The following is an 11187-nucleotide window of genomic DNA, read 5'->3' on the forward strand; positions in this document are numbered from 1 at the left end:
CATCCCAGACCTCCGCAGTGTGAGCAGAGTAAAGGTCACAACCCTTTACTGGTCTCTGAGGCCTTCCATGGTCTGGCTGCTGGTCCCTCTCTGACGCCATCATCCTTCACCTCCTCCAGCCATGCTGACCTCCTTGCTGTTCCAACACCCCAGCGTCTGTCTGCTTTAGGGCCTTCGCAGCGCTGTTCTGTTTGGACCACTGTTCCCCACATAAACACAAATTCACTTTCTCATCTTCAGGTCTTTGTCCCAGCATCACCTACCTTAATGTCCCTATTTAAAATCACTGCCTAACCAAAAGACATGAAGAGACATTTTTTTTCAAAGAAGACATCCAGATGGCTAACAGACACATGAAGAAATGCTCAACATTACTCATTATCAGGGAAATACAAATCAAAACCACTATGAGATACCACCTTACACTTATCAGAATGGCTAACATTAACAATTCAAGCAACAACCGATGTTGGCGAGGATGCGGAGAAAGGGGAACCCTTTTGCACTACTGGTGGGAATGCAAACTGGTGCAGCCACTCTGGAAAACAGTATGGAGGTTCCTCAAAAAAATTGAAAAATAGAACTTTCACTACTAGGTATTTATCCAAATGATAAAAAATGCTGATTCAAAGGGGCACATGCACCCTAACATTTATAGCAGTGCTACCAACAATAGCCAAAGTATGCTGTCAAATGCTGAACCACTGAGCTATACCCCCAACAATAGCCAAAGTGTGGAAAGAGCCCAAACTTGCATTGACAGATGAATGCATAAAGAAGATGTGGTGTATACACACAATGGAATATTACTGGGCGATCAAAAAGAATGAAATCTTACCATTTGCAACATGTGGATGAAACTAGAGTGTATTATGCTAAGCAAAATAAGTCAGTTCAGTCAGAGAAAGACAAACATCTAGTTTCACTCATAGGTGGAATTTAAGAAACAAACAGATAAACAAAGGGGAAGGGAAGCAAACATAAGATAAAAACAGAGAGGGAGGGGCAAGTTCCTGGGTGGCTTAGTTGGTTAGGTGACTGACTCTTGGTTTTGGCCCAGGTCATCATTTCACAGTTTTGTGAGTTCAAGCCACATATCAGGTTCTGTGCTGGCAGCATGGAGCCTGCCTGGGATTTTCTCTCTCTCCCTCTCTCTGCCCTTACCTGACTTACGCCATCTCTGTCTCTCTCAAAAAGAAATAAAAATTTAAATTTAAAAAAAACAGAGAGGGAGACAAACTATAAGAGACTCTTAAATACAAGGAACAAACTGAGGGTTGCTGGAGGAGAAGAGGGTGGGGGATGGGCTAAACGGGTGATGGGCATTAAGGAGGACACTATTGGGATGAGCACTGGGTGTTATATTTAAGTGATGAATCACTAAATTCTATTCCTGAAGTCATTATTACACTATATGTTAACTAAGTTGGATTTGAATTATTTAAATATTTTAAAAGAATTAAACTTTGTTGAATAAGGAAAAACAATCACTGCCTATCAACCTCCTTCTTGTTCTACCTTTTTTCTTTAGCAATTATCACTTCAGGAAAAATGTATGTTTATTTATTTATTTATTTATTTATTTTTACTATCTTTCTCCCAGTGGAATATAAGCTCCACCAAAGGTGGGGATTTTTGTCTCTCTTATTCACTGATCTATGCACCTCGCCACATAACACTCAATAAATATGTTTACTGCATGGATGAACATGAATTCAGTGTTCTGAGATCAACTACTACTTACTGCTGTTCATCTCGATTTCCCAGGCCTTCCCACCCACAGATGGTGATGCTTCTATTCCTCAGTGTCTTGGTTCTCCTGAGTGTCCTGTGCCAAGCTCACTAGAGCCCCCAGACCAGTTCCACCTGAGGCTCTCCACACAGAACTACCACAAGGGACAGGGCCTGCAAGATCAAGGCCTAAGGCAGAAAGAGGCAACCACCACCACCAACAGCATTTTCACATTTGGATAATGTTTAGGTTTTACAAATGTTAATAAAGTAAGGAGGGAAAGAGTAAAGGACGAAAGGTGTTGGGGGCCTTCTCCAGGTAAAGCCAGGTGGCTGCTCAGCACCTGGCACTGAGGGGCCCCGAGGACTGAATCACCACAGAAGACCTGAGTCGGGTGGTGCTGGGCATCGTGACTGTGCCGATTCATCCACTTCCGTCTCCTCCATCTCCTCCAAAAGATAAGCAGGAAGTCCTGATGACAAGAAATCCTACAAAGCAATATTCTAGGCTATTTTCTCTGCATCTCCTCAAGCCACAGGAAAAGCTATCCTTATCACCGCAGAGATTGGATCTTCCCAGATTCTGTGAACCAAAGGTGTATATAGGGGATAAATGGCAACTCTCCTGAAATTCACTTGGGGTTGACACCTGGGTCAGGCGCTTTATTAGAGTCATGAAAACTATGTGGCTGGGGACCAAATCTATTCTTTGGGCATGAGGATTGAAGCTTCCTCATTGCTGAACCTGTCTAGGTGGGTACACTCGCTCCATAGGTATCCACTTACTTGGGACACGTAGGTGGAGACGCATGACCTTGATTCATTTCCTGATCCGGGATGACTCTTGAGCCTGCCCCCAAACAGAAGCGACGAAGCTCAGGCCAGCTCTTAAGGAGTTAAAAGGCAAGTGATCTGAGGCCAGAGGCAGGTAGGGGCAGCCTCAGTCTGCTAAGCGGGAGCTGCAGACACCCGTTCAAGGACTCAGTGAGGAGGTGAGACCCATGGAGGGACCTGGGCGAGGAGACAGGACAGAGAAGGAATGGGCTCTGGTGCAGGTGAGGGATGAGATAGATGAAGGAGGAGGCGATAAGGACACACACAGGGGAGAGAGGAGAGCGATGCCAGGATGAAGGCACAGCGTGGGGACATGGGGGCCAGGGGGTGTCATGAAGTGGATGAGACACAGAGCCAGGGGATAAGGGCACAAAGTGGATGGGGCTTGAGGGAGAGGAAATAGAACAAAGAGTAGGAAGACAGAATGAGGGAAGACAGGGTACAAGGTGAAGGGGATGGGGACACAGTGAGTGAGGAGGGCACCCAGAGCAGGGAAGAAGGGAGGAGACCCCCGGTGAGGAAAGAAGGAGGCAGTCGGGGAGGGTAACGGTGATGAGAGAGAAGGAGTTCGTACAGGAAGATGAATTTCTCACCTCCTGCTCTCTGTCCTCAGCAACCCTCGCCCTCCATCCTGACTGTTCCTCTAAGAGAGATGGCAGCAGCCAGAGCGGGATCCCTCACTCTGCTCTTGCTCCTGCTGCTGGGGCTGTGGCTGGCTGAGGTCCCAGTCAGTGCCAAGCCCAGCAAGATGACTGCGGCTCAGTGGTTTGAAACTCAGCACGTGCAACCCAAACCCCGGGGATGCAACACCGCGATGGGCAACGTCAACAAATACACGAAACACTGCAAAGACTTCAACACCTTCCTGCATGAATCCTTCTCCAGGGTGGCCGCCACCTGTCAGACCCCCGCCACAGCCTGCAAGAAGGGCCGTAAAAACTGCCACCAGAGCCAAAAGCCTGTGTCTCTGAGCACATGTAAGCTCACCTCGGGGAAGTACCCAAACTGCAAGTACAAAGAGAAGCCACTGGTCGCTTCTTACATTGTAGCCTGTGACCCTCCCCAGCCAGGGGACTCTGGGAAATTCAAGCTGGTCCCTGTGCACTTGGACAACGTCGTTTAGGTTTTCAGTCTTTCTCCCTCTTGGGCTGTGCCTTAATTCCCTCTCCAGGCCTCTGTGCAACTCTTTTTTTTTTTTTTAATACTTATTTATTTTTGAGAGTGGGGGGAGGGGCAGAGAGAGAAAGGGGGACAGAGGATCCGAAGTGGGCTCTGCACTGACAGAGGCGAGCCCAATGCGGGGCTCAAACTCATGAACCTTGAGATCATGACCTGAGCCAAAGTCGGATGTTCAACTGACTGAGCCACCCAGGCGCCCCTCTATCCTACTCTTCATACGCCCATAAGGTTCTTTTCCTCTCCTCTGTTAGGGCCTGTTCTCACTCGTCTGAGAGGCTGAGGGTGAGCTGAGGTAGACAGGTTGGTGGGCTAAGCTCCAGAAGTGATGGTCTTTCATCTCTTTGTTGCTGTTTTCCCGGAAGCTTACCCCCAAGAGAGGGGCTGAACAAGCTAGGAGTATGGGTTCTCTGGCCTGTGCCTTGTACATCTCTCCCCTAATAAAGGGACAAGGAGGATATGGGATTTATGGACAGAACTGTTCCTGTTCTTAAACTAGGAATCTTCCCCAGCCAATGTGGTAGTGACACGGCCCGTGTTATGTTGGGCCAGAGGCAGCTGGGAAGAAAGAAAACAAAGTACCACTTCATATTTATATAGCATTTTAGGCTTTTCATGGTGTAGCCACATGAGTTCCTTGTGAGATAGACTTGAGAGGGATTCCTTGCCTTCTTTAGGGGAGGAAATTGAGATTTCAGAAAGTGTAATTCATTAAAGAGCTTGTCAAATTAGTTAGTAGCAGAACCTGGACTTGCATTTAGGACTCCTTAGTCTAAATTCGGTGTACTTTGTACTTGACCATTATGCAAAAAAAGGAGAGACCTCTGCAGGCACAAGAGAACTAGGTAAGAGTTCACCCATGTACTCTGAGAGCTCTGAAGAGCCAGTTATCCTGTGCTGGCTGCAATAAAGGTCACTACCTCTCCAGCCAAGAGCTGTTTATGAGGTGCTCCAGGGATCTTAATTCATTCTTTCTCTGCCTCTCTAACTGAGCTCCCCCTTCTCCAGCCCACTGTTCATCTGACCCAGCCCCCTGGGCTTGGCTGTGGCTAAATCCCTTTGGCCTGAAGGCATTGGGTCAGGGGAGTGTCCCAGCTTCATCCCCCTGCTCCAGGATCACATTTCCCTTGACCTCAAGGGACTTCCGTGGCCCAGAGCCTGCTTGTCACAAACAGGCTGGTGGGAGCTGCCAGAGCTTCCTTCCTCTGATAATGATCTCTCCTGCTTCGGTGCTTCCCTGGCAGTCTGCCCAGGCCGGAGGGCTTGAGATGTGGAAATGCCATCTCCCTGTCCTCCCAGGGTGTAGGTACCACTTCTCCCTCTCTAGTGAGCAGAACTAGAGAAGCTGTGGCTTCCCACTGGCTCTGATAGTGCCCCCCCCCATTGCCCGCAGCCCTAACCATCACTGGCATGTTCTCTATTTCAGTCCCAGACAAACTGCACTATGCCCATGGACACCCTACTTCAATGCCCAATTACCTTGTTAGACCTTCCCTCCCCAACTGGACAGTCATCCCTACCTGTCCCTCCCTGCCACCACCAGTGCTCCTTTACTCCTTACCAGAGTCAGAGTCATCTTTGGAGCCAGATAAAATTGGGTGTAAATCTTGGTTGGCTCAGTATTCCTGGCCAAGTGACCTCCAGCAAACTACTGAACCTCTCTGCAGCTGTGCTTCCACACAGCAAAATGGGAGTAATACCACCTACACAACAGGATTGCAGGAAGATTTAGAAATGATTGTTATGATGCCTTAAGCAGCTCTCAGCCCTGGTAGGCATTTAATAATGATCACTAGTAGTAGCAGATAGTTGTCCAGTCAAATCCACCTTGGCAAACATGCCAATGAAGGCAAATACCCCACTCAACTTTCCTTGAGGGTTTTCTTCTGCTAGAGTGATGTTCATGAGTAGCTAGAGGACAAGTCTGCAGAGTCCTGCTGGGTGGGCTGGTGGTTGGAGAGGAGGAGGAGCTACAATAGGGAGGAGATGATCAAAAGAAAGAGCAGACATTGAGCAATTCAAGCAGAGTGTGGGGCAATACATTGCTGAGTCTTGGAAGTAGAGGTGCACTAAATACACATTGTGGCCAAATATCAAATGACTAAATGTAAATCTATATATCCTATGGTCGTTATACTCTACATTTATCACTTTATTTTTTTAATGCTATTTATTTTTGAGAGAGAGAGAGAGAGAGAGAGAGTGCACAAGTGGTGGAGGAGCAGAGAGGGACAGAGGATCCAAAGCAGATTCTGTGCTGACAGCAGAGAGCCATGAGGGACTTGAACTCACTGTGAGCCAAACCTTGAGATCACAAACCAAACTGAGATCATGACCTGAACCAAAGTCAGATGCTCAACCAACTGAGCCACTCAGGCACCCCATACAACTATCACTTTAAATAGATGGTTTCAATGAGGTGCATAGAAAAGCAAGATACTTGGGGGTATTGATTTTTTCCCTTTATTATTTTTTTCACAACTCTTTATATATTCATATAAATATAAATTGTATAAATTGACATATATCATATAAATATAAGTTATATATATTGATGTTTTTCTTATGGATATTATGGTTTTGAAGACATCCTCCTCACAAAATGTTGAAGTGGCTATAATGATGCTTTTAATGCATCCTCTCAAAATGAGAAGAATTTCCAGATAAAACTTTTTCTTAAAAGATTCATGACCTAAATAGTACTAAGTAACTAAAAATCAAACATAATTCAAAAGTAATCTGTGGTGGTTGAGTTCAGAATAATGGTATCTTGGGGAATACTAACTGGGAAGGGGTAAGAGGTAATCTGGAAATGTTCTTTCTTGGTCTGGATATGTTTACTATGTGAAAACCCATTGAGCTGTACAATTAAGATGTGTATAGTCAACTGTATGTACATTACACCTCAATAAAAATATCTTCCTGAATATATAGTTCTTAAGAATTATTTTATTTAATATGATAAATGCTAATACACCAATCAATTCTATAAAGATTGTGATATAATGGAATCATAGATGGAATTATGATCTAAATGAATTTCTGTTGTTCTGTTCTATTTTTTTGAATTGAATAGTACTTATACTATTTATTAAATTGTTATAAATACTTTGGCTCAAAAAGTATACGACATTCTTCTTAAAGTTGTTCAGCTAATATACTATCTCTTATCATATATTAACTGTCAACTGATTTTCCTATTCTATGTGAAAATTCTTCATTGTTTTATGTATAATATAAACTTTTACAATCATTAATTATTACAGCATTTTTCTTAAAATAATAAATGTACATTTATACTTCTACTGACTGACAGAATTTCAACACTTAAAAAAGTTCACAAGGAAAATTTCACTCTAAATTACATTTAGAATGCCCACTAATATTTGAAAGTGATTCAGATATTAACAACGAATTCAAATGACTTGCTTGTTCTCATCACTGATGATTTAACTGATTAGGTTTGACAGTCACCCATTCCTTCACATGACTTTGATCACAGACATGTTGAGAGATGCCAAGAATAATGTTGAAATAAGCTTTTGACTATTCAACTTTCCAAAGGTCAAAGGTGAGGTCCAAAGTGAATAACAGGTTTGGGCCAATTACCAAGGCTGGCTGAAGCTTGATGCATTCCTACCTGGTGGTTGAAGAATGGGAAAAGGAGGCTGATTAGTTATTAAACATTTCTGTTTCTGGGTGTAGGAGCTTGGAGAGGGGAGGAGAGTATGTAGGGGAATGTTTCCCAGCCTTGCGTAGGTGGCTTTAAAGAAAATTGTTTTGGGGCTCCTGAGTGGCTCAGTCAGTTAAGCATCTGGCTCTCGATTTTGGCTCAGGTGAGGATCTCACAGGTCATGGGTTCAAGCCCCATGCTGTCAGAGCAGAACCTGTTTAAGATTCTCTCTCTCCCTCTCTCTCTGCCCCTACCCTGCTCATGCACTCACACGCTCGCTCTCTCTCTCTCTCTCAAAATAAATAAATTTTTAGAAAAGAAAGAAAAAGAAAATTATTTCAACCTGGACCTAAGGAGTCCACTAAAGAAAGTAACCCCAATGGCACCTGGGTGGCTCAGTTGGTTGAGTGTCTGACTTGATTTCAGCTCAGGTCATGATCCCAGAGTCATGGAATCAAGCCCCACATCAGGCTACATTCTCTCTCTTCCTTTGCCCCTTTCCCCCACTCACTCTTTCTCTCTTTCTAAAAAAGAAAAGAAAAAGAAAATAACCCTAAAACTGGTGCTAGAGCTCACTCACTTTCCTACAAGTAAGAACTGAGGTAGATAGGTAGGAAACTTTTCTACATCACCCTGGTTCCCCAAGGTCTCCATACACTGAAGCAAATGACTCATAGACATTACAAAGAGGGCCAGCTGAGTCAATGTTAAAAGGAGGGTCCTGATCTCAAGGGCAGAATGTAGGAAAGAGAAAATACCTTTGAATGAGCCCCTTCTCCACACATTGATTTATATTGTCAATGGCCTTCTTCATAGAACCTATGGCTTTAAGGGAATAACCCTAGTGCTATGGCAAGAAATACACCAATGGCATTAACATTCAGGGATGCTCCTTTGAGAGAGCCTTGGCCCATTCTTATGCTCTTGCAGCTTCCAAAAGGACTTTGAAGACTTTAGATACTCGCTCTTTTAAAGGTCTCCTCCTACCCCCATCCCACCAGGGAAGGTAGAAAGAGGAGCAGGTGCAATTCTTGTCAGGATGTTTACCTGTACAGGACTCCAAAGCCAGTAAGCCTAGGAGCATCCATGAAGCCACAGAAGCTTGAGAAGACATCGCTAACAGGGCCGTGTAGGAAACCCTTGGTTCACAAGAGGGGAGGTAAGGAAAGATGGCTACTCATAAAGGAAATACATACTATGATGAAAATCCTCTTGACTTAGGGAGATGGGAATTTCCTATTTATATAAAGGTAACCTACTAGATGGGAGTATCAGGGAGATTAAATGTGACAATATATTTAAAGCACTTAGTACAGTGGCTGGCATGTAGGAAAAGTGCAAGAGGTCTTATCATATTTATTACTGTGGTGTCAAATGTTTGGTGGCCAAACCTGTGATGGATGTAGCAGGCGTGACTTCCGTGACAGAAGAACAAAGGATTTCAACAAAGGCCAAACTCCTCCTCAGCCTTCCTTTGCCAAAAGTAGTTCCTAGCCAAGAGTGGATAAAGTAAGGCTCAAAGTCAGACAAAAAGGACAATATGCATTCATCCCTCTGGGTAAAGTAATTTGGAGTGAGGTGGGGTAGGGAGCAATGCTTTCAATTGGAACCAAAAAAGAGGGGGAGGGGGCTATCAAGTATTTCTGTTAAGACTACTTTATTTAGGGATTTTTTTTCTTTTTTCCCAACTCTACCTTCTATGAATCAAAAAATATAAAAAGAAAGCAGAAGATTTAGGGCCACTAATTTCTGAGGGTGTCCACCACTCCAGCTCCTCTCCTCTTGAGGATTCAAGTATCATAGCAATTGATGGAGAGAAATGGCTCTAGTGACATTTCCAACTTCCCCTCCTGAGACATTCAAATCATTCCTCAGGTGAGCTTAGTATGACCTCACCATCATGGAAGACCTCTTGCATTTTTCCCACTCTCTGATTCAGCTCCCTTTCCTACTTTGTCTTCTGTTACTCAAAACTGCCACCGATGCCCATGGGTCATGGTCCGCCACTGCTTTCCAGTGGACTTCCAATGGGAAAGGATCATAACTGTCACTTTCTATGGTCTTCTATATGGTCTTCTATGGTCTATATAGAAACTCAATTGAGCTTACATGTTTAAAACATAAACTGACCTGGTGTAAATTAGTACAAATTCCTGCTCAGGCGATGGCATTTAGCACAAGATATATCTATATGTCTGCATAGCTTTAGACTCTTTCGGCAGATATTCGTAAAATTATGTTATAAGAGATTGTATCCACTGACCTCAGATATCATCTACTTCAGCCTTCCCCATTTTGCAAATGAGAAAACTAAGACCCAAAGGACTTAAACACCTCGTTCAAGATCACATGGCTAGTTTAAGTAAGTACTCAGGTTTCTTGAACCAGTCCAGTGATACTTCCAAAATGACATTCTAATTAATTCTCCCAAATGGATCTTAGACAGTTCCCAAGGTCGAATTCACTACCCATGAATTGGCAAATGAATCTGCAAATGGGCAGAATCCTGGACTTGAGACAAAAGCGTGTTCATCCAAAAGTGTTCAGTGTCCATAATCCTGACATGTTTACATTTCTGCCTCTCACCTGTGGACCACATCCCCTTCACCTGAATGTTCATACTGTGTCAGTGAGATGGGGAATAACATTGTACCCAAGAGCTTGATTATAAACCAGTCAAGCATGTCCTTGGGCCATGCCACTAGCTATTGGACACATAAGTAAGGGCATGCAGCAAGGACAAAGGTCTTCACTTCCTATCTGCTAGTTGAGTCCAGGGTGAAAAACATTGCGGAGATCCCATGTGGTGGACCTCCAGGTGGGCCTGAGACATCCCCAAACATTCTTTCTTTGGTAAAGGTCACCATTCCTTCAGAGTTGGTACACCCAGGCTGCGCTTTCATGGTCAGCTAGAGCCCACAGAACAATGTTTCTCAGACTTTTCCCCAAAGTGCTAGAAATGGCAGTGGAGAATTAATTAAAATACCTGAAGTCGTGCCCAGCAACAGGGAGCCTTCTCTGAAACCTCCTTTCACTTAACTAACAGAATTGCCATATGCATTGATGTTTTATATGTTATCTTAAAATTTCACTTGTGGGTAATAGATCAAGGCTAATTTCCTGGTTTTGATGGCTGTGCTGTGCTTATGTGGGCCAGGGTACTTGTAATTAGGAAATACTCACTCTAGTATGAAGGGGTAATGGAGTATCATGTCTGTAACCTATTCTCAATAGTTCAGGATTGTTAATAATTGGGGGATCTGGTTGGAGCACATAGGGGAGCCCTGTGTAATCTTTCTGAGACTTACATATAAATTTGAAATTATTTCAAAGCAAAAACATTTTAAATTGAAAAAAAAACCTCTGTAATTTATTTGAATTTTTCAACATTATCCATCATATGGTTTTATTTTATGTAAAAATAATGTTTTGAATTACTTCCTTTCCCCCCAAAATAATTTCAGAAAAATTAGGAAGGAAGACATTTATGTTGTGTCTTTGTATACCCAGCACACATCTGCATTCAGTCAAGGGTAGGAGTACACTGGCCTTAATGGGGTTTTTCTTAACTAGCTCTCCATGGATCTTAGTCTCTGACCAGTATTTCTCTTCAAGAACTAGGAGAGGAAGACAAGATAGTTATGGGCCAAGGGCAGTAGGAAGGTCCTTCACGTGTGGAAGGAAGGAAGAAAAGGAGAAAGAAAACAGACATAGAACATTTGGAACAGTGACTGGAACATAGAAACCCCCAGCCCAGTAAATACAAGCTACGA

General features: G+C 43.7%; 1 protein-coding gene across 2 annotated transcripts; it reads left to right on the plus strand.

Annotated features, from left to right (window-relative positions):
* The first annotated feature begins 2643 nt into the window (after positions 1–2643).
* On the plus strand, positions 2644–6711 carry LOC144236648 (ribonuclease 7-like). Of its 2 annotated transcripts, none has more exons than XM_077770270.1 (2): positions 2644–2723; positions 3179–6711. In XM_077770270.1, the coding sequence occupies exon 2, from the start codon at positions 3218–3220 to the stop codon at positions 3686–3688; it is 471 nt and encodes a 156-aa protein (XP_077626396.1). In that variant the 5' UTR covers positions 2644–2723; positions 3179–3217; the 3' UTR covers positions 3689–6711. The 2 variants fall into 2 exon arrangements, with proteins under 2 accessions (XP_077626396.1, XP_077626397.1); XM_077770271.1 differs by lacking the exon at positions 2644–2723 and adding an exon at positions 2745–2786.
* The last annotated feature ends 4476 nt before the right edge of the window (positions 6712–11187 follow it).

The sequence above is a fragment of the Crocuta crocuta genome, unplaced genomic scaffold (genome assembly GCF_008692635.1).
Source record: "Crocuta crocuta isolate KB4526 unplaced genomic scaffold, BGI_CrCroc_1.0 scaffold175, whole genome shotgun sequence".
Taxonomy (NCBI): Eukaryota; Metazoa; Chordata; class Mammalia; order Carnivora; family Hyaenidae; genus Crocuta; species Crocuta crocuta.